The following is a 27,245-nucleotide window of genomic DNA, read 5'->3' as shown; positions in this document are numbered from 1 at the left end:
TTCTCGGAGTGACCAGCAGTGGACCTGCAAGGACTTATCCAATGAGTAAGTCTGACTCATGTAGCCAGCGTGAGTCAGGCGCCCAGAACATGCTTAGACCACAAAACAGGCATGAACTATGTTCCTTGTCTTACTTTTATTTGGCGAGCTGTAGTAGAGTCCATTAGCATTATCTGAAAATTGATGTACACTTATTGTGGTGGTTTAAATCGGTTTGGCCCCCACGGATTCATGTGTTTGAATGCTTAGCCTTAGGGAATGGCACTAATTGGAGTTGTAGCTTTATTGGAGGAGTGGCCTTGTCGGAGGAAGTACAGCACTGTGTGGGTAGGCTTTGAGGTCTCCTAGTGCTCAGGCTCTGCTCAGTGTGGAATCAGTCTCCTCTTCTATGCCGTCCAGTTAAGATGTAAAACTCTTGGCTCCTCCAGCATCAAGTGTGCCTGTGCATTGCTCACTGTGACGATAACGGACTGAACCTCTGAAACTGTAAGCCAGCCCCAGTTAAATGTGGTCATTTATAAGAGTTGCAGTGGTCATGGTGTCTCTTCACAGCAATAAAACCCTAACTAAGACAGTTATGATCTTGGGCAAGTGAGAGTTAAGTGGGACTGGCTTGTGGCTTTTGAAACCTCAGTGCCTTTCCCCAGCGATACACGTCCTCCAGCAAGCCTCGCTTCCTAATCCACCAGGCTTCTGGGAACGTGTCATCCAAACTGCCCCAGCGGTGAGTGTCTTGTGTTGAGCCATCTCTCCAGCTCCCTCACGGTTCTGTCACCTTCTAAACTACCGGCTCCCATTCCTTGTGTGTGAGACCATGACTCCTGTTTGTCTGTTTTTGTCTTGAAAGGCTTGTGGTGTGAGAGCTGGGCTTTGGATCCTGCCTGCCTCCACCTTACTTGTCCATGAGTGCGACACCTGCCATCTTTAGTTTTTGAAAACTCCCTAAAATACGTGAAGGGTGTTTTGTGCCTTTATACCTAAAATACCTAAATAGCATTAGTGCTTGTCACAGTGCTGGGAATGGCGTTCGGTCTCCTCCCTCTTTATAGCTGATGATGCACACAGTGGTAGAGGGGTTGCCAACATAATCACACAACTGGCCAGACAATAGTTTCTTCCCAGGTATGTGTGAGGAACGCTGTCTGCATGTTAACACACTACTCAGGGCCCCTTTGTGAGTCATAATAATAATAATATAATAAAGTGCATGACTTTTGCCTGCATGTGTGTATGTGCACCATATATGTGCAGTGCCCAAGGAGGTCAAAGGGCCATCAAATCCCCTTGGAACTGGAATTCCAGACATTTGTGAGCCTGTATGAGGTTACTGAGGACGTAACCTAAGAGTAGCCAGTGCTCTTAACTGCTGAGCCATCTCTTTGGCCCCAAACAATAGTCTGTGTTATATATTTTACTAACGTAAGAGCACAGTTATGTATACATACTATTTATTTGTTTGTTTGTTTGTTTGTTTATTTGGTTTCTCCTTCAGGGTTTCCCTGCGTAGCCCTGACTATCCTGGAGCTTACTCTGTAGACTGATATCCACCTGTCTCTGCCTTCCAGGTGCTGGGCTTAAAGGTGTGTGCCTCCACCGCCCGGTTTGGTGTACATACTCTTAAGTGTTATATAACGAGCTTATATACAGTCAGAATTGCCACGATGTCTGTCCCAGCCCAAGTGCAGACAGTACCCTCCTCACCTGGGTCCTTCCTACTCTGTCTCTGCTGTCCCTGGAACAGAACTGCAGTCCCGAGACTCATAGGAGACCGTGGGCTGTGAACGATCTGCGTGTGGTTGGCATGGGGTGTTATTTATAGATGGAGTGAGATGTGGCCGCAATCCAGTGCACTCTCGACATCAAGCCACACTGAGGAGGGGACACCTTGACTAATGCATGCTGGCTACACCGATGAGCAGACTCACGAGCCGTCTTCTCTCCCTCGTTATGTCTTCCCAGGACTCAGCTGTTCTCTAGGAAGACAGAAGGATGACCTGAGGCAAGGCGAGTTGAGCTTTTTCATTTGCTTTTGGGTTTGCTTTTTGTTTTGTTTTGAGACAGGGTCTCATTGTGTAACCCTGGCTGTCCGGAAACTATCTATGTAGACCAAGCTACCCTTGAGCTCACAGGCATCTCACTGGGGAACTCTGTCTCCCTAGGGCTGGGACTAAAGGCATGCACCACCACACCTGGCCAAGTTGAGCTTTTTCAATTTGGTTTCAAAGTGTTGTCTGATTTCTCAAGGATTCTGACATCTTGTTTCTTTCTCGGAGAAAGGATCAAGGGGAACAGGAGGCGACTGAGACCCAGCCATGCAGAGCTGGAGAGGCGCATCAGCCATTAACATCACTGGCTGCTCTCACAGAGGATGTAGGTTCAGTTCCTACTGCCCACAGCCAGCTGTAACTCCAGATCCTGAGGATCTGGTGGCCTCTGCTGGCCTCTCCTGGCCTCTGCTGGCCTCTGCACCTGGTAGAGACATACATACAGGCAAAATACTCATGCACATAAAATAATAATAATAATTTTTTTAAAACAAGAACCTGTTACTAGGGCTCATTACTTTTATTTTGATATAGATTAATTTCTTTTTATTGCTAAAAATTACGTTAGGCTGGAGAGATGGCTCAGCAGTTAAGAGTTACTGTTCTTACAAAGGACCTGGTTTGGTTCCGGCATCCACATGATGACAGCTATCCATGGCTGCAGCTCCAGGGCATCCAACTCTCTCTTCTGCCCTCATGGCCACCAAGTCTGCATGCACTGCAAAGTATACATGCAAGCAAAACACTTGCATACCTGAAATAAAAAGAGATAAATCCAGTGTTCGCCTTGAACTTAGATAAATGACCATAGGAGGGAAAATGAGTAGCATTGAATCTGCTCATATATATTTTGTTTATAAAACATTCAGTTTCTTTTTTTGTTTTTCTCATGCCATAATGTTGGATTTGTAATAGTAGTATAGATAAAACTTTTAAATTACATCTTTTCAAATGATATATTATTTGAAATATACACCCTAATTTTTTTTCTAGTGCTGGAGATCAAATCAAGAGCCTTCCTTGTGGTAGGCAAGGGTCTCTACCATATGCCCCCAGCCCCTCACTGGGGGATTCTAGGCAGGGGCTACACCATTGAACTACATCTCAAGTCCTGAATTTTCTTTTCTTTTCTCTTCTCTTCTTTTCTTTTCTTTTTTCTTTCTTTCTTTCTTTCTCTCTTTCTTTCTCTTCCTTCCTTCCTTTCTTTCTTTCTTCTTCTTTCTTCTTTTCTTCTCCTCCTTCTCCTCCTTCTCTTCCTTCTCCTTTCTTCTTCTTCTTCTTCTTTCTTCTTTTCTTCTCCTCCTTCTCTCTCCTCCTTCTCCTCCTCTTTTCTTCTTCTTCTTCTTCTTCTTCTTCTTCTTCTTCTTCTTCTTCTTCTTNTCTTCTTCTTCTTCTTCTTCTTCTTCTTCTTCTTCTTCTTCTTCTTCTTCTTCTTCTTCTTCTTCTTCTTCTTCTTCTCCTCCTCCTCCTCCTCCTCCTCCTCTTCCTCCTCAAGGAAGTTTCTTGAAACTCAAGGAAGTTTTGTTATTGTATTTAGTATTGTTTAGAAATGTTTAAAAATATTTTTTAAAAAAATGATTTTATTTGTATGAGTGTTTTGCCTGCATATAATTCTGGGCTCCATGTGTGTGTCTGATACCCACAGGGGCCAAAATTGGATCCCAGGAAGTGGAGTTGTGAGCTGTTATATTGGTGCTGAGATTTGAACCTGGGTCTTCTGGAAGAGCAGCTAGTGTTTTTAACCACTGAGTTATCTCTTTAGCCCCTAAAACATGCTTTTGATATGTGATAATTTGGCTGCTCTCTATGGAGAATATTTTGCTCAACATGTTCTAATTAATCATAGAAGACAGTCATTTTTTTAAAAAAGATTTATTTATTATATGTAAGTACACTGTAGCTGCCTTCAGACACACCAGAAGAGGGCGTCAGATCTCATTACGGATGGTTGTGAGCCACCATGTGGTTGCTGGGATTTGAACTCAGGACCTTTGGAATAGGAGTCAGTGCTCTTAACTGCTGAGCCATCTCTCCAGCCCTGAAGACAGCCATTTTTACCTAAGATGGCTAGGATTTTCTTTCTCATTGCTGAGGTGTATTTACTAACTGATTTACATGTTTCATTCACTATATGAATGTGTTTTATCGGCAGAGTATTTAACTTTAAAGGTCTAGTTATACAAGGTGACTTGCCAGGTTCCTCAGACCAACCTTGTAAGGCAGCACTAGTTAAGTGTGTTAAAAGATAGCCAGGAGGCTAGAAGCTCAGACAACTGCTGAAGCCTGCACAAGGGACACACATCCAGCAGACTCCAGCGGTAAGGGGCAGAGAAAAGGATCTTCTGCCTATGAGCTGTGTGGCTGTGTGAGTTGTCATTGTGGGTGCAAGATGCTGCAGACACAGGTACCCCTTCCTGGTTGACTTGAGTGGATCCTCATCTGGATGGCTACGGTTCATCTGGGGATCTTGAATGACCCCCAGGTCTCAGCAGTGACCAGTTTCTAGATGAAAAGTTAAAGCAGCCTTGTTGGCTATGATGGTTTTAAAGCTTGCTCATTTCACCCCCAGGCAACATTTGGAACCAGTTCTGCCCCCACACCTTGGGGGTTCTATTGGTGTTTATCAGTGGAAGCTAGGGATGATGGTGAACCACTCCACGGGTTTATTAAAAGTTAAAAACTATAATTCTAAGTTAGCACATTTCTGTCAAGAGGCAATTCATCTGCCTAGTATCTTATCAGTACTGAAGTTTTGTATAGATAAACTCAGTCAATATTTTATCTTCCGTCCTTTCATCTACAATAAATCAACTATTCCCTTTTATGACTTTAGTTGTCAGATAATGGTTTTACAGCCTAGAGGAATGTTTTCCTTAATCGTAAATCTATACCATGCTTGCTTTCTATCCTAGTGCAAATAGCTTGTGACACATGAAGGATTAGAGAGTCCTAGTTACAGTGTTTCTTATAAAGGATTTCAGAATCACTTGTGTAGGTTTAGGAATTCTTTAAACTCACTACTAGGAATTAAAGAAATCATCTATTTGTCTATATAGCATTGCTACAAAAGAGCACAGTACGTCTTTCATTGATCTGCAGAAAATCTGCCCAGTAGGGTGGGCTAATGCCCAGGAATTGTTATATTAGTTTAATAATGACAGGAAAGGCATATCAATAGCAAGAATGAATCCTGAGACAAAGTCTCCCAGGCCTTGTCTTTAATAGATCATGCATCACAGTCCTGCAGAAGACAGTGGGGCACCTCAGGAAAGCCATCTGCTAGCATTAGCCTCTCCTAGACGGCTTCTGACATGCATGAGGCCTTAGTGTCAGGCTTTCATGTCCATTACCAAGAATCAACAACAACAAAAAAACCCTATATAATTAGGGAAATGAATTTTCCAGGCATGGTGGGTGGTTCACACCTGTAATCCCAGCACTTGGGAGGCAGGGGCAGAGGTGGGAAGATCAGTACAAGTTGAGGCGTAGCCTGGTTTACATAGCAAGTTCCTGACCAATCAAGGCTAGATAGCAAGACCCTGTCTCAAAAACGAAAACAGAGCAGTAGCAAAAAGTGGGTGACTCATACAGAAACATGGACCCTAGGTTCTTAGCTCGGGAGTTGCTTCCTGCTCATCCTTCCTGGATTTCTTCACCCTGCTTGCAGAAGACCAAGGTTGAAGTTGTGTGTTTGCTGTTGTAGATGGCGACACTCAAGGACATGACCATAGGTCTTCAGTGAGGAAGAACTGGGGTTGCTGGACGCTGCTCGGAGGAAGCTGTACTGTGACGTGATGCTGGAGAACTTCAGGAATGTGGTGTCACTGGGTGAGAGCAGACACTGGTGCTGCAGGTCAAGTCCATGTAGGGTGGTCCTAGATGTTACTGGGGCTCTGGAAGTAGGTTCTGGTTTTCTAGTCAACATATGATTCAGAGTTGGATATGCTCTTCATTTTACAAGTGAAGTGAAAAATTAAAGCATGCCAATGTTTTTGTCCTCCTCAAATTGTAATCTCAATTGGTGGGTGGTTGCACATGCTAAATCGTGCCTATACATGCCTACTGAAGTAAGTTGAGGCAGCTGGAGAGATAGCTCATCAGTTAACCCTTTCTGCTCCTGTAGAGGACCCGAGTTTGTTTCCCAGCACCCATATCAGGTGGCTCATAATCCAGGGATCTGCCACCCTCTGCTCATCTCCATGGGCACCTGCACTCACATACACATACACTGACATATACACACCAAAAGAAGTATTGTAGAGAGAATCTCTTGTGTACTGTGACAGGAAGCATCACCTGCCAATAAAAATCTGATGGCCTATTAGCTGAGGCAGGAGATTGGAGGTGGGACTTCCAGCAGAGAGATAGGAATTCTGGGATAGAGTCAGGTGCAGGAGGATATCAGTTCCAAACTCTGAGAAGACAAATGCATGAAAGTGAGGAGAGGTAACCAGCCATGTGGCACTCATAGAAAAGAATAAATGGGTCAATTAAGTTACTCGCTAGTTGGAGAGTGAGCCAAAGCTGTGGCCTAGGCATTTTTTTTTCATAAATAATAACTATCAGAGTCATTATTTCAGGAACTGGGGCATGGGTGTAAAAACCCCATGGTACGAAGTATTTAAGAAATGAAATGAAATAGGGTTGAGGCCATAACATGGTCAGCAGGTGCCAAGGCTGATGACCCGAAGTTCAATCCCTGGGGCCTACCAAGTGCCACCTGCTGTCTCTAACCACCAGTGGCATGAATGAACCCACATGTGCACTAGATAAAAATGTAGTAAGACATCAAAGAAATTACACTGGCCTAGACGTCTGTCTCCGACACTGCCAAGAGAAGTTTGAGAGACAAGGGAGAGGAGGTAATGAAAATAGATGTCTGTCAAAGTATACCAAAGTCTATGCATATTTTGGGTCTTTTCAAACGATGTCTGTCTTCCTCCGAATTAAATTATCAGTTAGGGAAAGACAAGATTTGATGAAGAGGATGCAGTGGAATGCTTGTCTCTGGGGTGTGTTAATTTAAAATATATTCTTCACAGGGCATCAGACCGGGACTCCAGATGGTTTGCTCGGGCTCAAGAGAGAAGACGTGTTTTGGATGTTGACAGTGGCTAGCTGGAGCAGGGAATCTACAGGTGAGAACACTGCAGTGGCTGGTCTATCCTGCTTCTTAACCTGTGCATGCCTTTGGGGCTGGGGTTGACCAGGGCTGTGTAGCACTCTGGTCCACCCCACTCTTGGCAGCAGTCTCCACTTGCACTGACTTCCATGAAGCTTAGTCACATCATCACCGCTGGACTGCCTAGGCCTGCCAGCTTCCCAAGTAATGACACGGAGACATGTTAATTATGAAATTCTATGCCTTAGCTTACTTGTTCCCAGCTAGCTCGTGTAACTGAAATTAACCTACTTATATTTATCTAAATGCAGCCATGTGGCTTGATACCTCTCTTCAGTATTGTACATTTGACATCTTCTGGGTCTGACTGGTGAATCCCCCCACCCGACTCTTCCCAGAATTCCCATCTCTGCCCAGAAGTCCTGCCTATCCTCTCCTGTCTAGCTATTGGCCATTAGATATTAAACCAGTTAGCAGATGTCTTAGACAGGCGAGGAACACAAAGACACAGCTTCACATGGTGTACAAAAAGATTATCACGACATATCTATCATACTATTCCTCTACATCTGGATGGTTCCTTGTGGATATATACACAGGTGCATGAGATTGTGCATGCGTGTGTGTGTGTGTGTGTGTGTGTGTGTGTGTGTGTAGGCCATAGATCAATATTTTCTTTCTTTCCAACTTTAATTTTAAAAATATACATTTATTTATGTGTGTGATGAACACACATACTGCAGTGTCACTCACTTGTGATGCTTTGTAGAACTCTAAACTGCTCTCATTAATGTAAGTATGGGAGCTTGCAGCGCTGACCTTGGCTTCTGGGTGTGTCAGTGAGATGACAGGATACTCAGTGTTAGAGGGAACCAGCCGTTCATTCTCTGGTTCAGTGAAGCCTTAGGGTGTGGTCTTAACTGTATAGCTCCAACATCAGCCAACAGAACATTCACATGCCCTACCTCTCTCTCTGAATTCTCTTTGTGCTTCTAGGAGACAAGAATCCTGAGGAGATGGAGTCTCTTGAGGAAGTGGGATTGAGGCACCTGCCACACGAGGCGCTTTTCTGCTCACAAATCTGGCAGCAGGTTAGCAGGGAGTTAACCAAGGCTCAAGCCTGCATGGTAAATACTGGAGAAACAGGCTTTCTGCTGAAACCAGATGATGTGCATTGTGAAGATGAGGAAGTCAGTAAACATTCCAGTCAAAATTCAGTTCTTCAAGTTCACCACAAATTTTCCACCCTGGAAAATTAAGAGTTCTTACCTCATAGGAGGTAATTTGGCCCTACCTTTTTCCTTATATACCTGAGTATATAATATATACTTCTGTGTTTCTCAAAGAAACCAAAATTCTTTCTACACATCACAGCCACACAATCCACTTAACCTCCTGCTAGGCTGCTTCTTCAATGTAACCACAGGTACATTGATAATTTATACTCTCCTCCCTGCCCCTCCACTTTTCTCCCCACTTCCTTCTAAATCTTCCACATCAATCTAGATCAAGCCACAGGAGGGACAAGTTTTGTTTTGCTTGTTTTTTTAAATTTTTATTATTTAGAGATTTTTTTTTTAAATTTATATGAGCATACTCCAGCTGCCTTCAGACACACACTAGAAGAGTGCATTGGATCCCATTACAGATGGTTGTGAGCCACCATGTGGTTGCTGGGAATTGAATTCAGGACCTCTGGCAGAGCAGTCAGTGCTCTTAACCGCTGAACCATCTCTCCAGCCATGTTTGTTTGGTTTTCTGTTAAAATGTCCTTGGAAGTGTTCTAGAAGCTTACAGGGCATATGAATTAGGTGTCTATGTACATTTCCCAACCCTGCAGAAAATATCTGAAAAATTTTGTGTGCAGAACCTGTGCTGTGGACAGGACTTCGGTGTGCCATCATGCACAAAAGTCAATCAGGCTTGTCCATCTACAGTGTCTAAAGTTAGACTTGCCTACAGAACATAGTCTAAACATGCTGGTTAGCTGTGTTTAATCACTGCGATTCGATCTCCTAAGAGGAGGAAGGGGGGGAAGGAGGAAGGAGCCAACAGAACAGATAAAATTACCTCCCTGCCTCAAATAAAGTAAAAACATGCATAGCCCTGGTAGCGAACCTACTTCCTTTCTTCTCAGTGTCTTGCACTTAAACTACGATGGGGAAACGAATCCAAGCAGAGTCACTGTTCTCAGCATCTCACAGGAACCCGGATGCTACTTCCAGCCTCTCTGCTCATGCTTTGCAGCGGTGCACCAGGACAAGACAGATTTGCTAAAGTGCATATAATCACCAAAGATGAAGGATCCTGGGCTTTTAATCTGTAATGTTTCTAAGACTGTGTCAGTGTCAACAACAAAAGGAAGAAGTTTTGCAGAACAAAAGTGATGAACACTTGATAGTCTGATCGAGGTAAATATTATTCATAGCATATAACCTAGTCCTTGCTCTCGCTGTTTCTATGGCTTGGGCTTTGTGGCTCCTTCCAAGGCTCGGCTACATCATTCGCTAAGGGATCACCTGGATTAGGAGTGCTTAAGAAAGCCTGGATTGACTGCAGAACTGCACATCTGCAGTGCCAAGAACCGCTTATCTTTCAAAATATCCCAACATAGTCTCCCTGACTCCACGTAGGAGGATGAAGATTGGCGCTTTAGGTGCTGCTGTTGGGTGTGCGTCTGGAAGGAATAGTTATGCCTAAAAGTCACTCCCTCAAGATTGCAATCCTGGGGCTCCCCTGAAGTGGCCACATGAAAATAACAGGTGCTGCTCTTATTTGGTTCTGCTTTAAAGCCAGGAGCTGGTCCTGCCAGAAAACTCCAGGTTTCCCTGATGAGCCTGTGGGGGCACCTGGCTGTCTTTTGCTGCTACTCTGTGGGTTCTTTCTTCCAGCCTTCTCCACCCTTGCAACCCTGTAACAGTATATAAGAGAGAAAAAAGGAGAGGAAAGAGATCCCTAAATAAGGTGTGTGTGTGTGTGGGGGGTGTCAGAAAGGGGGAGATGTTATTGATAGACTACCTCCTGCTGATTAAGGGCATCACATTTCTTGGGGGCAAGTTTGATCTCTGCCATTCTTCTTGATGTTTCTTCTCTGCACACGACCACTTAATAGCCAACAGCAATCAAAGACCACCAGCTAACAAACTGCCAACAACCCCACTGAACAGCCACCAAAAGCCAACCCACACCCACCCCTCACTGAAAAGTCCCCCAAATTCTAAACATCACACAATCACAGAAACCACCTGCAGCTGGCAAAATCACACCTCTGCTAGAGCAGGAGGCAAATCATAGCGGCTGTGGACAGACTGAAGCAGCCCCACATTCCACACCTGGGGTTGAAATAAAAACATTCCTATAGTAGTTCTGTTTTTCAAAGAAACCAAAACTCCAAAATTGTCACAACAATCATACCATGTAAAAATTAGTCTTTTTCCTTGCTACTATGTATACCTGTTACAGCATCTCTGCTGTGCCACACACATACACCGAGATTTTGTTTGGATGAAAAAAACTTTTGCTAGTGGTCCTTTGGGATAACTACAAACAAACAAACAAACAGGGCTGAGAGACGGTTCAGCAGTTAAGAGCACTGACTGCCAGATGTCCTGAGTTAAATTCCCAGCAACCACATGGTGGTTCACAACCATCTGTAATGGGATCGGATGCCCTCTTCTAGTATGTGTCTGAAGCCAGCTTAAAAAAAAAATTGTACTTTATTTGTATTCACATAAATAAAAAAGAAATAAATCTCTGAAAAATAAAATTAAAAGAACAAGCAAAACTTGTTTCTCCTGTGGCTTGATCTAGATTGATGTGGAAGATCTAGAAGGAAGTGGGGAGAAAAGTGGAGGGGCAGGGAGGAGAGTATGAATTATCGATGTACCTGTGGTTACATTGAAGAAGCAGCCTAGCAGGAGGTTAAGTGGATTGTATGGCTGTGATGTGTAGAGAGAATTTTGGTTTCTTTGAGAAACACAGAAGTATATATTATATACTCAGGGATATAAGGACAACGGTAGGGCCAAATTACCTCCTATGAGGTAAGGACTCTTTAATTTTCCAGGGTGAAAATTTTTCCACGTGGGACGTGTCAAGTTCAGAGGCAGCATGGTGTCATGGCATACACGTTAGCTCAGCATTTGAGAGTGGGCAAGACTGAGACAGGAGGACCATCCTAAGTTCAGTATGGATTGTACAGTGCGCAACAGTGTCTCGCAGATTAAATAAAAAGTTCCGCAGAGGGTTAGGGAAGTACCTGCGTGGCACACACACTCCAGAGTGGCTATCTACTAGGGAAAACGAGCGTAAGATCCGCCTCTCCGCATCCACTACCGGAAGTGTAGTTCAACTGATCCACAAGCACGCAGGCACCCGGGCGAGCAGACGCGGAGATTTCTGGGAAGTGTCGTCCAGGTTCTCTGCGCGTTGCGCGTGCGTCTGTGAAGGCCGGCGGACGCCGAGCATTCTGGGAAGCGTAGTTCAAATTCTAGGAGCATTGCGCGTGCTTCTGTTGTGCGGGCAGATGCGAAGCATTCTGGGAAGAGTGTCTCCCAGGTGGTTTCTGTTAGCATCCGCTCCCCTTGTCCTACCTTGAGTCTCCTCTCTCCCACACCTTCCTCGACTGATGCCTGGATCTGGAGGTTTGCAGGGTTGGCGGCGGGCGGCCGTAGGGGAGTCGGCTCCAGGCTGGCGAAAGGGAAGCGCAGGGCTCCCAATGAGCCTCCCTCCATCCCACAGATATCAGTCAGCCTCCTGCCTCAGCCTCCCGTGTGTTGCGATGACAGGTGTGAGCCCTCACACCTTCCTTCACTGCTGTCTGGAATTGGGGTGCGAGGGCCATGTTGATAGTGTTGTTTGAGGCATTGATGTAGCTAGTGTCACCCTGCCCTGAAGGTTCTAGGACACACACCTACACTGCAGGGAATCGGGATGGGTGGAGATTTGTCGAGAGCCTGTCATGTAGAAGGATAAACGGACACATCTGTGGCTTTCCACGGTGTCAGATTTTGCTGAACGACAAGAAAGTCATAAGCTGTGTCAGTTTCGTTGGCTGCAATTTGCCAAGGAATCTCGATTTCTCTTGGTGGTTGGCCATTAATCACGGATTCTTTTATTCCAAGCTTAACATAGCTAATGATAAATTTCAGACCACGAGTCACCTGGCACACAGCTATACACACACGTGAGTTTGTCACAGGTTGGATCATTGGAACTGGACTTGGCTCCTGGCATGTGACCAGGCTACTGAGCAGTGTGCCTGCCACATACCGGTCCCTTGGTGAAGAAGTAACGTGATATGGTTGATGTGCTTATGTTTTATGTTACCAGGCTGGCTTTGAACTCACAGAGATCTGCCGGCCTGTGACTCCTGAGTGCTGGGACTAAAGGCTAGTTGATATCTTTTAATAGCACAATTGAGTCGCCTGGCATGGATTTCTTCTTGGTACTTTTATCCAAGATAGAGTAACTCAGATCAAGACTGTTGCCGCATAAAATTCAAAACTAGTCACAGCCTGAAAGCTGATGGTCCAAACAACAGCTCCCAGCTCAGCATGCTCTCAAGATGGTTTGATCAGCCAGGCAGTGGTGGCGCATGCCTGTAATCCCAGCACTTGGGAGGCAGAGGCAGGCAGATTTCTGAGTTCGAGGCCAGCCTGGTCTACAGAGTGAGTTCCAGGACAGCCAGGGCTGCACAGAGAAACCCTGTCTTGAAAAAAACAAAAAACAAAAAACAAAACCAACAACAACAAAAAAGATGGTTTGATCAAGTGTAGCCCCCTACCTCCAACCCTACCCCCATTACAGGTTCAGGGGAGGAAGGAGGAAGTGGTGGTCTGTTGACCAAGCATATCCAGGTGCATCAAGCCAAGTGTATTTCCTCCTGTTAAGGTATAGCCTTTTAAAATACAAGTCTGTTTTATTCTCGCTCTTTCTATGACTTTTTGTGTGGGTCGTATATGTGTACTAGTACATGCATGTGTTGATACATACATGCTTCTGTATGCTTTGTACATGAGTGCTGGGATCCAAATTCAGGTTCTCCTGCTTTTCTTTAATAATTTGTTTTCACAATGACAATTTGTGTGTGTGTGTGCACACGTGTGCACGCTCACATGCAACATTGAGCATGTGCAGGATGGAGGAGAACTCGCAGGAAGCGTCAGTCCTAGAGACTGAACTCAGGTCATCACTTTGGTGACAAGTACCTCTCCCTGGAGATCTCTTATCACGTGGGGTCTTTACCTTTTGTTTTTATTTCCCTCTGAGATAGTTTCTCTGTGTAACCCTGGCTGTCCTAGAATTTGCTGTTAATCAGGCTGGCTTCAAACCCACAGAGATCCTCCTGCCTCTGCCTCTGCCTCCTGAATTCTGGGTTAAAGGCCTGGGCCTCCACATTAGCTTTTGGGTCTTCTCTGTTAGAGCAGACACGAAAGCTTCGGACCATTCTTTTCAGGAGATCATAATCTCTTCTTCTGAGTACTAATGTCTTTCCAGCTGTCCAGCCTCTCACTGGGGGCAGCAGGAGGTCCCTCCGGACCTCCTTTCTGTCCCCACCAATACTGGTTAGCCCTGGACACCTTTTAGGAAGGAGAAGATTGTCTCCAGCTTGGTGGGCAGGAGGGGGACAGTTCAACTGCTTTGTCAGGAATGGCCTTCCTATTTCACGGCTTCTCTCCTTTCACAGCCTGACCTCTCAACAAGGACTGAGTGGAAGGTGAAGTCCTGACTCCTTCAGCAAGGCTCCTGGTGAGTGTGGCCTGGCGTTATTGTTGTTGTTTTGAGGTGGAGTCTCACCATGTAGCCCTGGCTGTCCTGGAATTCCCTCTGGCTGGCTTCAAACTCAGGGAGTCACTCTTCTCTTCTTCTTGTCAGTCCCGATGATGGGATTAAAGATGTATGTCACCACGTCTAGCATATTTTTCTTATTTTAATGATGAAGTCTTGGTATCAGGGTCATGAGGGACAATCAAAGCAAGAGGGTCACTCCTGGATGAGATAAGGCCTTGCCGGCAGCAGGGAGGTCCAGCCCCTGACGACTGAACCTCAGACAGCCATGCAGAAGCGTATTTATTGACTGTCACACACAGTTACTTTTAGAGTAAAACAAGTTCCGCACATTAATCGCCGGATCTGCTATCCGTGTTTCCTGAAGCAGCTCCTCACCCTGGCGGTCTCAGTCCTTACTGTGCACTGTTTGCAATACTCAGTAATGCAAGATGCTCCCGGTTTGCCAGGACTGTCTTGTGACCAAAGTCGTACAAAGGCTGTAACGTTCCTTCAGAAAAACAACTCGGTTTTTTTTCTTGTTTGTTTTGTTTTGTTTGTTTGTTTTTGAGACAAGGTTTCTCTGTGTAGCCTTGGCTGTCCTGGAACTCACTCTGTAGACCAGGCTGACCTCGAACTCTGAGATCCATCTGCCTCTGTCTCCCAAGTGCTGGGATTAAAGGTGGTCGCCACCACTGCCCGGCGAAAAACAACTCTTTTAGGTAACAAAAAACAACCACTTTTTCCTACAGTGATTTCTTCAAGGTCTAAGACCTTTTAAAAAACAACTGTTCTTTTCCCCCCACTCTACAATGAAGAGCTTGAGGCAGGGTAGATAAGTTAATGTTTAAAGGTTGGGTTGGGACTTGTACAGCCCAGATCCACATAACTCTTGGATATATTCTCACTAAGGCACAGAACCGCCTGGAATGGTAACCAGAGTTTTAGAGCCAGAGTCCTTAGGGAACCCTAGTAGGTTTGGCTCGGTCACCTATCCTAATCCAACCAGAGACAAGAAATGGCTAAGAGAAAGGTGATCGAACCACAGTAGCTGCATTGGGACTTACACAGGAAGGGGTCCAGTGAGCTCCCGCTCCAACTCTGTGGTACTGATCAGAACGTTAGGTTTAAATAGGGGAGCGGGCCTGCAGGATGCAGGAGATGTAGGGTCCTTGCTGCCGGGCTTGATGGCCTGTGTTCCACCCCCAGAATGGACGTGGTGAGAGGAGCCAGCTCCTGCTGCACGAGACCTCTCCCCCCGCCCCATGTCCTGCGTGCACATTCTAAATAAACATAATGAATAGGAGAAGCATTGGAGCAAATGTGTGCATAACACAGCAATCTTGCTGGGTCTCCCTGTCCTTGTTTTGACCCAGATCCCTAAAAGTGGCTTGATACATAGTTAATTGCTGCCTAGGGGGACGCCTGATTAGTTAGAGGGTGTCCCTTCTCTTATCAGAGCTAACTTCCTATCTTGGGGGGCGGTGGTCTGTCCGTCTGTAGTCAAGGTGATGGCTGGTTTGGGACAGTGACTTGTCTTGATGCCATCAGATAAGAGTCTTGGGGCCCGGTACCCATTGTAGGTTTCCTCAGAGTTCTGGGGCCCGCTACCCAACTTAGGTTTCTTCAGAGTGCTGGTGCCCAGTACCCAGTGTAGGTTTCCTCCAAGTGTTTCCTTTAATTCTGACCTTTCTCCGCTCCTATATCTGCCTCTCACCCCTTTTCACCAGTGCCCGCTTCTCTCTGTGACTCCTGTCCATCTCTTTTTGTCTTTAGAAGCAACAGAGAGACAAGGCTTGGGATGCTGGCTCTGGGGTGAGGCTGGGTTCAGGAACCCCACCTGCCTCTGCTTTCACCTGTGCGTGGGTGCAACAGCTGCCATCTTTGTTGGTAAGAATGCCCTAAAACACCAGGTACCTCACTGAGGGAGTTGCCTGCGTATGTTCATTTGCTTCCCATCATAATCTTGGGACCGACGTTCTATCTCTGTCCTTTTTATAGCCAAGGATGCGCACAGCAGTTTAGGTGTTGGGACCGAGGCCACACAGTAGCTTCTCCTTTGCAGGGATATGTGAGGAACCTTCATGGGGCAGTGTGCTAGCATGCATGTGCTACTCGGGGTCCCGGGTGTGCCAAACACTAGCACATTTCTAGCCCTTATAACAACTTTTGAGATAGGGTCTCACTGTGTGATCCAGGCCAACTTGAACTGAGAGGAATCCTCCTGCTTCAGTCTCTCCTGAATGCTAGAATTGCAGGTGTGTGACATCCTACCAAGCTCTTGTTTCTGTCCAGCAGTGATAACTCCTGTAGTCTGTTAATTCTAATTACATTGATTATAATGATGTGATTACCTGCATCTCACAGAGGCAGGGACTTTATTCCGTTGTCTCTGTTTCTACGGGTAGTCTTTCATGGCTCTCCTCTTAGCTTGACGGGTTTGCAGACCTTATGTCTTTGGAAGCTGGCCACCCACGCAGCCTCCTTTTTAGAGTGCTGACGTGAGCACCATTTTCTACTGTCCCAGGGTGAAAGGCAGATTCGGAGACAAGAGAAGGGTGACTGCTGGAAGCACAATGGTTGTGTGTGTAGCTGGGCAGGTCGCTCTTGGCCAGGGGCTGGCAGCTGCCGGGGTGCATGGTGTTTGAGTCAGCCTCCCTGAGGAAGGAACACAGTGGCCATCTACAGAAGGCAGCCACCGCGCTGCTCACACCCTGGCCGGGCTCTCATGGTTTTTTTCTTTCCACTTCTTTCACTGTGCCTTCTTAAGACCCAGCCATCCCCCAGGAGGACAATGACCAAGGTCAAGGTGAGTTGAGCTGTTGGTCTCTCTTCCGTTTGCTGGCTCACTTGTTGAGTGGCTGTGGCTGTGTAGAGGCACACGTGTGCCACAGCCTGGCGTGCACGTGGAGCTCAGAGGACACCGTGTGAATCTCTCCCCTCCACCCTCAGTTTACGAGGCTTTGTGGCAAGCACCTTCACCCCTGAGCTATCTCACTGGCCTTAAATTCTCATCTCTTTTCTCAGAGCCAGTGGCTCTCAATCTTCCTTTTAATACAGCTCCTAATGTTGTGGTAACCCCAAGCCATAAAGTTACTTCCATTACTGCTTCATAAGCAATATTTTGCCACTGCTATGAACTGTAGTGTAAATGTCCGGTATATAGGATATCTAGTATGTGACCACCGTGAAAGGGTTGTGCAACCCCCAGAGGGGTCGCGTCCCACAGGTTGAGAACCACGGCTCAAAGGTTCTACTTCTCTCCTTGCTTCTTAGGAAGTATTAAGGAGAATTGCTCACATTTGAGAAATTCTTGGATGCCAGATGTTAACCACCCCTGTTTTCATTATTTTCATCACTTTATAATTGGATGAATGAAGCAATAAAAACCAAGGGCTCCGGAGATGGCTGATGCTTCAGAGCATCCACTACGCTTCCAGAGGACCCACGTTTGGATCCCAACACCTACATCAGGTGGCTCAACCTACATCAGTGACCAGCTTGTCACTCCAGCTCCAGGGGAGCTGTCACCCTCTTGTGGCCTCTCAGGACACTAGCACTCACATATAGATACACAGCCACACACACATACAGATAGTGAAAAATAGTAAAGATTTTAAAAAATAATAAAAATGCTGGGCATTTTTAATCCCAGCACCTGGAAAGCAGAGGCAAGTGGATGTCTGTGAGTTCAAGGCCAGCCTGGTTTACATAGTGAGTTCCAGGACTGTCAAAGAGAACCCCTGTCTTAAAAAAAAACAATAGCAAAATACTAACTACCATTACTGCTATTACATATGATTGGGTGAACAGGCACAGACTAGAAAAGCCCATGACGCCATCATCCAGGTTGGGACGCTCTGCTATACACAAAGTTAGAGAAGAAAGAGCGGGAGAATATTTACTATACGGATGCTAAGGAATGGAAGTACGGGGCTGACAATTAGCTTAGGCAGAACACTTGCCTCGCTTGTTCAGCGCACTGGCTTTGGTCCCCAGCAGTGCAGAACCAATACTTAGGAGAAAGGTAGGCAGAGTACCAAAGAGAAACAGACATGGGACTAGGGACATAGCTTAACCGGTAGAGTGCTCGCCTTGCATGCAAGAGGCCCCAGGTTCAGTTCCCAGCACCACATTCTCCAGTCTTGACACCACACCCTTGTGATCCCAGCACTCAGGAAATGGAGGCAGGAAGATTAGAGAAGTGCAGGTCATCCTTGGCTACACAGCAAGTTTGAGCTAGCCTAAGCTATGAGACCCTGTCTATTAGATAGATAGATAGATAGATAGATAGATAGATAGATAGATAGATAGATAGATAGAAAGAAAATAAACATGGTTAGTAAATAGTTGAAAAATGTATTATTTTAGTGATCACAAAATAAATAGAAATATCAAATCGTTTTTCACTGATTTAACCTAGGATCGTTTTTTCCACATTTACTTTGGGCATGTGAGTGTACTCAAAGAACAACCCATAGGAGTCGATCCTCTTCTTCCATCGTGTGGTTCCCAGGATTTGAACTTGGGATGACTGGCTTAGCAGCAAGCTTCTTCACCCACTGAGCGCCTGGTACTAGCACAGATTTTTGTTATGGGCTGTTCAGTGTTGTCTATGGCATGAAGAACCAAGAATCCTTATGTTCATTTTGGGGAAAGAATACTGATAGCAAAAAAAAGAAGGAGGAGGAGAAGGAAGAGGAGGAAGAGAAAACAGTTACCTCAGGCATTATAAATTTAAAATTGCATATTTGTTGACATTGCATTTTTAACATATAAGAATAGGGACTTTATGTAAAAAGTGGTCCTTCTGTGATTTTTCTTTTTTGTTTTATGTTTTTAAGACAGGGTTCCATCCTGTCCTGGAACTCAATATGGCTTCAAACTGACAGCTCACCCTCCTGTCCAGGCCTCCCACATGCTAGAATTACAAGCCTTGTATAGGGGGGTATATGGTCCAGTCTGTGATGTGCTGGGGGTGGGACCCAGGGCTTTGTGGATGCCAAGCAGGTACCCCATGGCCCAAGCCCCAGCCCAGCCACAGCTACCCTCTGTTGAGAGACTTAGGTGACATGTGCTTGCTGTCACAGGAGATGGTGACCTTCAGGGACGTGGCTGTGGTCTTCAGCGAGGAGGAGCTGGGGCTGCTGGATGCTGCTCAGAGGAAGCTGTACCATGATGTGATGCTGGAGAACTTCAGGATGCTACTCTCAGTGGGTGAGGACAGGTGTAGCAGACGATGGCTCCCATGATGTCTCTGTGATGCTAGCTGTGTGTGCAGCTCTTGAAGGGGTGCCTAGGAGTTTTAATCATTGTCAGGCACAGAGCTGGGTCATTCTGGTGCCCTGCGCCCAGCTCATTTGTGTGGTTCGTACATGGACCACAGTGGGCAGTGTGATGCTGTGGTTTTATGTCTTCTCTAAATGTAATCACCTCCACACATGTAGTGGATAGATGAACATTTATTTTTTAACATTAAAAATCTTTATGGGGCTAGAGGGATGGCTCAGGGTTAAGGGCTCTGGCTGCTCCTACAGAGAACCCTAGTTTGGTTCCTAGCACCCATGTGGCAGCTCCCAGTCGCCTGTAACTCCAGTTCCACAGAGATCTGACTTCCTCGTCTCGCCCCCACAGGTACCAGACATGCACATGGTGCACAGACATACATGCAGGCAAAACACCATGCACACAAAAGAAATAAACCTTAAATTAAAAAAGAAATCACTTTGCGTGTGTATGTTTGTATGTTTGTGGATGCATATTGCCGTGGCATGCATATGGAGGTCAGAGGTCAGCTTGTGGGAGTTGGTTTTCTCCTTTCACCATTCGGGAATTGAACTCAGGTCTTTGGACTTGGCAGCAGGTGTCTTTCCACTTAAAGCTGATTTGCTGGCCCTTTATGAACAATTTTTTTACAAAATAATAATAATTAAAAGAAGGGTAGAAAAGCCACACATGGCCCTGCACAACTTTAATCCCAGCACCTGAGAGGCAGAGGGGCAGAGAGGCAGAGAGAGAGGCAGAGAGGCAGTGACAGAGGCAGTCTCTTGAGAGGGTAAGGCTATATTGGTCTACCACATAACAAGTTCCAGGACAGCCCAGGCTACACAGAAGGACCCTGTGGGAGGGAGCTCTTGGTGGTAACTTCTCATTGCAGTAAAAATTATAGTTTATTGTCAAAACCAGTGTGAGAGATTGCAGGAAGAAAACGTTGTGTGTCTGTGGGTGTGGGTGAACATGTGTGCAAGTGTATGTGTGAGTGTGTGAACATTTGTGTGAGTATATGTGTGTGGACATGTGAGTGTGAGTGCATGCAAGTGTGTATATGTGTAAGTGTGTATGTATGTGTATATATGAGTGTTTGTGTAAGTGTGTGTGAATATGTGTATGTGTGTATGTGTGAGTGTGTGGGTGTGTATATGTGTGTATGTGTCTGGTGATACAAATTGAATCTAGGGCCTTGAATGTGCTTGTGAAGACATATTCCAAATACTGTTTTTACTTTTTATCTAGGACAGGGTTCTCTCATAATCCAGGCAGATTTAGTACTTACTGTTTCCTGGGCAGGTTTGAACCTGTAACCCTCCTGCCCCAGCTTCCCAAATGCTGGAATTACAGGCCTGCACCACCAGTCCTGGTGAAAATGGACCTTTCTAATATTCATGCTAATGTCTGCATCTTTTGTGTCTTTTACAGAAAACATTTCTTTTGTTATGGCACAATTAGAGTATTGGGAAGCAGGGCAGAGACAGGGAAATCACTATGAGTTTGAGACTAACCTGGGGTATAGCATGAAATTCTTATCTCAAAAACTAGCAGAGGCAGGTGGATTTCTGTGAGTTTGAGGCCAGCCTGAGCTACAGAGTGAGTTCCAGGACAGCCAGGGCTACACAGAGAAACTCTGTCTTGAGAAACAGAACAGACAAACAAAAACAAGTTTGGAAAACATGATGGTGTGTGTGTTTGTGCACACAAGTGTGCGTGTGGTGTGTGTGTGTATGTATGTGTACGTACATGTGATGTGTGCCATAATGTGCTTGTTGAAGTTGGAGGACAGCTTGTGGGTGTCGCTTCTCTCCTTCACCCATGTGGGACCCAGGAATGGACCGTAGGCCGTCATCTACAGCAGCATCTGCTTTTACCTTCGGAGTTATCGTGTTGACCTGCTCATGATTTACTTCATCTTGCTAAGTTTTAGTATGTGTGTGTTTATCTGTGGGTATCCACAAAGGCCAGAAGAGGGTATTGTATTCCCTGGGCTATAGCTACTGCCTGTAGTGAGCCACCCAGTTGTGGGTGCTGGGAACTGAACTGGGGTCCAGTGCAAGAACAGTAAGCGCTCTTAACTGCTGAGCTGCCACTTCAGCCCCCAAGAGTTAATTTTAAAGAAACCTCTGCATAGAGCTTCAGACCACCCAAGCTGTCTACCCAGTTCCAGAGAGTTCCTGAGCTTTGAATGGTGAAGATGTCCACTCGTGGCGGTGACCCTGCAGGTGCAGACAGTGAGGCTCTGAGTCTGTCCTGTCTAGCTTGTCATCTCGGGCACAGTGTTGGCACCAGTGCCAGCCTGTGCCAAGGCTACAGAGAGACTTGTCTGGGTCTGTACTACCCCAGTGCTGCTGTCCTGGGATTTTATCCTCAGTTCTCTACTCTCAAGGGCTCCTTTGGGTGTCAACCGCGTCGTGGCTTCCCGAGACTCATGTACCTGTGTGACTTATTACTTGGTGAAGTCAAATCTGGGGCTTACAGTATCCCGTGTGTCTGTCCCTCCCTCCATATACCTATGTAGACATGGCCTGTGACTTCTTCCCCTGACAGTCATTTCCACTCACACCAGTGTCCTTGATGTATCCACACATGCTCTCACTTCCTTGCCTGCTTTTAAACCGTCAAGAATGTTCTGCCGGGTGGTGGTGGTGGTGGTGCGTGCCTTTAATCCCAGCACTTGGGAGGCAGAGACAGGAAGATCTCTGAGTTCAAGGCCAGCCTGATCTACAAAGTGAGTTCCGGGACAGCCAGGGCTGTACAGAGAAACCCTGTCTCGAAAAACCTAAAAAAAAAAAAAAAGAATGTTCTTAACCTGGGACCCTCCTGACTTCTCCTTGGGTTCACGCTGGTCTCGTCTAAGCTCTTATGTCATACAAGGGGCCTTATCGTCCTCTTCCCTTCCCTTGTCCTGTTTTTTGTTGTCTGTCTGACCATTGATGGCTGTGTGCAGTTCTACCAGGCCTTTATCTCACTGTGTTCCCCTGCAGCGTGGGCTCAGGAGGGGACCTGTGGAGGGCAGCTGTGCTGTGCATATCTATTGAGTGAATGAATGGCTGTGTGTTGCTGGGCAGTGGTGGTGCACGTCTTTAATCCCAGCACTCGGGAGGCAGAGGCAGGCAGATTTCTGAGTTTGAGGCCAGCCTTGTCTACAGAGTGAGTTTCAGGACAGCCAGGGCTATACAGAGAAACCCTGTCTCGGAAAAAAAGAAAAAATGGCTGTGTGGATTTTCTTCCAGTTAGACAGGGAGGCACCTAATGGTTGGCAAAGTTTAAAATGTATAATCAAAGCATAGTATAGAATAGGTTTTTTTCTTTTGACAACTTCACATTAAGACATTTTTAAGATGTCTAATTTTAATTTTCTTTCTTTTTTTTTTTGGTTTAAGCTGGGCGTGGTAGCACACACCTTAATTTTAATTTTCTAGGTGCCTTTTCAGATAGGTAAGTAGACAGATAAATAGGTAGGTAGGTAGGTAGATACATACATACATACATAGACACATAGATGTTACTATTCGTTGTCTGAACACTGTAGCCCCCAGCATCTGTAACAAAAGATGTGGGCACAAACTCTGTGTTTAGGTCTCTGCACTACAAAAGTAATAATAATAAAACCCACAGGCTTACGTGGCTTATAAACAATGAAAACCCGGGCCTGGAGAAATGGTGAGCCCTGGCTGCTCTTGCAGAAGACCCGAGTCTTCCTACCCACACCACGTGGCTCATGTTTGTAACTCTAACTCCAAGGAATCCAATGCTCTATTCTGACCTCAGGTGTGTGTGTGTGTGTGTGTGTGTGTGACATACACATGTTCTTTCCTCAAAACAGCTGTTGAGATGGAGAGGTTAAGAGGGCTGGTTTTGTTCTCAGCCTACACATGATGGCTCACAACTGACTCTAGTTCTGGGGGATCTAGACCCCCTTCTGGCCTCGGTGAGGACTAGGCACACATGTGGCAGGCAGGCAGGCAGGCAGACACTTACACACATAAAATAAAAATAGAAACGCACATGCAGAACTAGCCTTACTGTTCTAGCAGCTTGGAAGTCCAAGTTGAAGGCACCAGTGCCTTTTCCCTTGGTTTTCCCATGTCACACTCAGTTGGTGGGGAGGTGTTGTCTGTTTTGTTGTGGCATTACTGAGGGTGGACCTAGGGCCTCACAGGTACTAGGCAAAGCTACTGAGCAGCCTCTGAGGCTTTTAAAAGATCACTTTTTTTCTTTTTCTCTTCCTTCTTTGCTTCCTTTACTTTTCTTTTCCTTCCTTCCTCCCTCCCTCCCTCCCTCCCTCCCTCCCTCCCTTCCTTCCTTCCTTCCTTCCTTCCTTCCTTCCTTCCTTCCTCTTTGAGACAGGGTTTCTCTGTGTAGCCCTGACTGTCCTGAAACAGGCCAGGCTGGCCTCGAACTCACAAAGATCGGCCTGCCTCTGCCCCCCCAAGTGCTGGGATTAAAGACATGTGCCATCACACCAGCTTGCTCTTTTTGAAATATTTCTCTTGCTTTGAAGATAAGAAAATCTTAATTTGTCACTTACCTGTGATACTCTGAGGAGCTTATGACGATTCTCATTGGTTCTCACTGTCATGTGGTAAATGGAAGCACTGATCTTGGCTTCTGGGCGTGTCCTGAGATGACAGGATCCTGGCTGTTAAAAGGAAGGGAGCCGTTCATTCTCTGGTTTAGTGAAGCCTTAGTCTGTGGTTTAACTGTATAATCCAACATCAGCCAACCGAGCATTCACACGCCCTACCTCTCTCTCTGAATTCTCTTTGTGCTCCTAGGAGACAAGAATCCTGAGGAGATAGAGTCTCTTGAGGAAGTGGGATTGAGGCACCTGCCACACGAGGCGCTTTTCTGCTCACAAATCTGGCAGCAGGTTAGCAGGGACCTAACGAAGGCTGGAGACTGCAGAGTGAGCATCAGGGAAACTGGCTCTCCGTTGAAAGAAGATGATGCACATGGTGCAGACAAGAAGTACAGCAAACATTCCGGTCAGAAACCACGGCTCCAACTCCACTGCGGAACAGACGGTGGTGAAGAACCTTACAGAGAGGAGAGGAGCGAGAGAGACTCTTGGGGCTCTCCTCTGCAGGCTAACGGGCGAACCCCCGCAGGAGAGAAGAGGTATAGGTGTGAAAAATGTGACCACGCCTTCTGTCGGTTATCGGGTCTCCAAGCCCATCAGGTGAGGCACACTGGAGAGAAGCCATACAAGTGTGAGGAGTGTGGCAAGGGCTTCACTCGGGCCTCCACCCTTCTGGACCATCAGCGGGGCCACACTGGAAACAAGCCCTATCAGTGCAATGCTTGCTGGAAGAGTTTCTGTCACAGCTCGGAGTTTAACAATCACATACGAGTCCACACGGGAGAGAAACCCTATGTATGCGAGGAGTGTGGGAAAGGCTTCAGCCAGGCCTCCCATCTCCTGGCCCATCAGAGAGGCCACACTGGAGAGAAACCCTACAAATGTAGCACGTGTGGGAAGGGCTTCAGCCGCAGTTCAGATCTTAACGTTCACTGCAGAATCCACACGGGAGAGAAACCCTATAAGTGTGAGACGTGTGGGAAAGCCTTCAGTCGGGTCTCCATTCTCCAGGTGCACCAGAGGGTCCACAGTGAAGACAAACCGTACCAGTGCGCAGAGTGTGGGAGGGGCTTCACTGTAGAGTCACACCTTCAAGCGCACCAGCGCTCCCACACTGGAGAGAGACCCTACCAGTGTGAGGAGTGCGGGAGAGGCTTCTGTCGAGCCTCCAATTTCCTGGCTCATCGTGGAGTCCACACAGGCGAGAAACCATATCGATGTGACACATGCGGAAAACGCTTCCGGCAGAGGTCCTACCTCCATGACCACCACAGGATCCACACGGGAGAGAAACCTTACAAATGTGAGGAGTGTGGGAAGGGTTTCAGCTGGAGCTCATACCTCAAGGCCCACCAGAGAGTTCACACAGGAGAGAAACCATACAGATGTGAGGAGTGTGGGAAGGGTTTCAGCTGGAGCTCAAGTCTCCTAATTCACCAGCGCGCCCATGCAGAGGATGAGGCTCGCAAGGATTTGCCTGCATCAGAAGGCTCACAGGGGAAACAAACTCTATAATGTTTTATAGTTTGATATTTCAACTGGAAGCTGACCAGGATGCATTTTGATGCTTGGGAGACCACAATCAGAGAAGCCTTGTAAGTAGGAGCCATGTAGACTTCAGTCAGAACCTTGACCTTTAACACATGGAGACAGTAACTGGGGGAAAGTTGAGGGTGACCTGGAGGTATCTCAAAGGAAGGAACCAGATCACTTTCTTATGTTGCTGGTTGCAACCCCATGTGGGGCTTCATTACCATAAGTGACAGTCACAAGATATTTAGGAACACTACAAGCTTTCTGCATATCCAGTGACTAAAACCTCAGAATTCAACAGGTTCTAGGAGCTTCTGGCAGCTCTTACCCATGATGCAACTGTGTGACTTCACTGCAGCCTTCCTCAGAACACACCATCACCACACACAGGGCCCAGCCTCTCTGCTCAGGGCCGGCCTTGTTGTCTACGACAAATTGCATGGCTTTCTACAGTACACATGCTTTCTGTTCTTCCTGAAGCGTTGCTCACAGAGCTTTCCCGCTCTCGGTCTTCAGTGCTGAAGCAGCAAGCTAGTTCAGCTGCAGGCTGTGTTGTGTGTCTCAGTGGGATTTTGACCATCCTCACTACTCCCCTTACAGAAAGTGTTCCACGGCACTACTATGCAAATTAGGTTTTGTGGCTAATAAATTACCACTTACTGAAATTGTTTCCAAATACATTTCTTCCCAATTAATAGTACATGTTTGAATTGTATATCTACATTGCGTACCTGTATTCACAAGCAGTGCCTAAGACATCATATGCCTTCAGTAAACTGTTAAGTCAGCCTTGAGAAGGGCAGTCACTTGAAAATTTTTATTCAGTCTGCCTGCTGCAGCGGATGCAAAGCATGGCGTTTCCTGAAGAGGCTAAAGGAGGAAACAAAATTTAATTCATATATAGTCTCAGAAAAATTTCCAAAAGAGGGCTGGAGAGATAGATGGCTCAGTGGTTAAGAGCACTAGCTGCTCTTCCAGAGGTGCTGAGTTCAATTCCCAGCAACCACATGGTGGCTCACAACCACCTGTGATGGGATCCGATGCCCTCTTCTGGTGTGTCTGAAGACAGCAACAGCGACAGTGTACTCACATAAAATAAATCTTTTTAAAAATTTTCCCAAAAGAATTAGAAAGCAAGAAAAAGGAATTACATTTTTAAAATAATTAATTAATCAATCTATTTTTATGCCAAAAGTGGTTTCTGAGCCAGCTATGGGCCACAGTAACTACCTCCAACTTGAGTCTAAAGTCAGTGAAATAAACACGGAGATCAGTTGATTGAAAAGAAAATGATGAGAAACAAGCCAATGGTTTAAAGGCAAGCTCTCACTGTATAGGCAACAGCTTCCATCATTTCTTGTAAAGAAGCAGGAACTGAGAAACTTCAGGAGACCAAGGAGAAGAAAGCCAGCTTTGGCAGAGAAGGGGGAGTTGGGGGCGTGGGGGGCGGAGCTAGTAGAAGCGAAGGGGCGGGGTAGAGGAGAAGGCAGTAGGGGCAGAAGGAACTCTGAGACAGCTGAGCCAGGAGAAGCTGAGCTGAGCAGACAGGCAGAACCTTTGTTATACCTTAGAGCGGTTAGAATGGGGAAAGCTGGAGAAGGACCGTTTACACTGTTGGAAAACTGAGGGAGGAGTGGCTGGGAGACATGTTTGAAGGGGCCTGGGCTGGAAACTGGAAGGAGGGAGTTAAGAGAATGGGTTATGTTGTGAAACAGCCAGCCATTTACATCTAGAATTACTACTACGTTATCAATGGTGATATATTTAACTTTTCTAAGAACAACTTTAAAAAATACACAGCTGTCCACTTTGTATTCTTGCCATCAACATGCGATAGTTCAGTTCTCACATGTTACCATTTTCCCCCCACAAGGTAATTTGCCTATATCCATTTCTTTAAAAAAAAAATTCTAAAGATAAACAT

At 46.1% G+C, this 27,245-nt stretch overlaps 2 protein-coding genes and 1 pseudogene across 6 annotated transcripts; 2 read left to right on the top strand and 1 right to left on the bottom strand.

Annotated features, from left to right (window-relative positions):
• Positions 1–9,975, top strand: LOC115031545 (zinc finger protein 45-like). The gene is made up of 5 exons (XM_029479949.1): positions 1–45; positions 5,749–5,873; positions 7,088–7,183; positions 8,164–8,258; positions 9,305–9,975. Exons 2-5 carry the CDS (start codon positions 5,840–5,842, stop codon positions 9,491–9,493), a joined length of 414 nt encoding a protein of 137 aa, XP_029335809.1. The 5' UTR covers positions 1–45; positions 5,749–5,839; the 3' UTR covers positions 9,494–9,975.
• On the bottom strand, positions 9,516–11,900 carry LOC115031503 (annotated as a pseudogene).
• LOC110298167 (zinc finger protein 45) lies at positions 11,678–25,976 on the top strand. 5 transcript variants are annotated; one of them, XM_029479947.1, is made up of 6 exons: positions 11,678–11,810; positions 13,856–13,917; positions 15,712–15,825; positions 16,706–16,744; positions 19,026–19,152; positions 23,985–25,976. In XM_029479947.1, exons 4-6 carry the CDS (start codon positions 16,730–16,732, stop codon positions 25,301–25,303), a joined length of 1,461 nt encoding a protein of 486 aa, XP_029335807.1. In that variant the 5' UTR covers positions 11,678–11,810; positions 13,856–13,917; positions 15,712–15,825; positions 16,706–16,729; the 3' UTR covers positions 25,304–25,976. The 5 variants fall into 5 exon arrangements, with proteins under 5 accessions (XP_029335807.1, XP_029335808.1, XP_021022881.1 ...); XM_029479948.1 differs by having other exon boundaries at positions 11,678–11,954; XM_021167222.2 differs by lacking the exon at positions 16,706–16,744.
• The last annotated feature ends 1,269 nt before the right edge of the window (positions 25,977–27,245 follow it).

The sequence above is a fragment of the Mus caroli genome, chromosome 7 (genome assembly GCF_900094665.2).
Source record: "Mus caroli chromosome 7, CAROLI_EIJ_v1.1, whole genome shotgun sequence".
Taxonomy (NCBI): Eukaryota; Metazoa; Chordata; class Mammalia; order Rodentia; family Muridae; genus Mus; species Mus caroli.
The sequence above is the reverse complement of the archived record's forward strand: the minus strand, read 5'-3'. Positions and strand labels throughout refer to the sequence as shown.

Bases quoted from the DNA above. Each gene is read 5' to 3' on its own strand.
- LOC115031545 (XM_029479949.1), top strand. From the start codon at position 5,840: ATGCTGGAGAACTTCAGGAATGTGGTGTCACTGG. The intron at 7,184-8,163 runs GTGAGAACACTG...TTGTGCTTCTAG, and splicing joins CTGGAGCAGGGAATCTACAG to GAGACAAGAATCCTGAGGAG. The intron at 8,259-9,304 runs GTTAGCAGGGAG...CTTTCTTCTCAG, and splicing joins GCTCACAAATCTGGCAGCAG to TGTCTTGCACTTAAACTACG.
- LOC110298167 (XM_029479945.1), top strand. From the start codon at position 16,664: ATGGTTTTTTTCTTTCCACTTCTTTCACTGTGCCTTCTTAAGACCCAG. The intron at 16,745-19,025 runs GTGAGTTGAGCT...TTGCTGTCACAG, and splicing joins GGACAATGACCAAGGTCAAG to GAGATGGTGACCTTCAGGGA. The intron at 19,153-23,984 runs GTGAGGACAGGT...TTGTGCTCCTAG, and splicing joins CAGGATGCTACTCTCAGTGG to GAGACAAGAATCCTGAGGAG.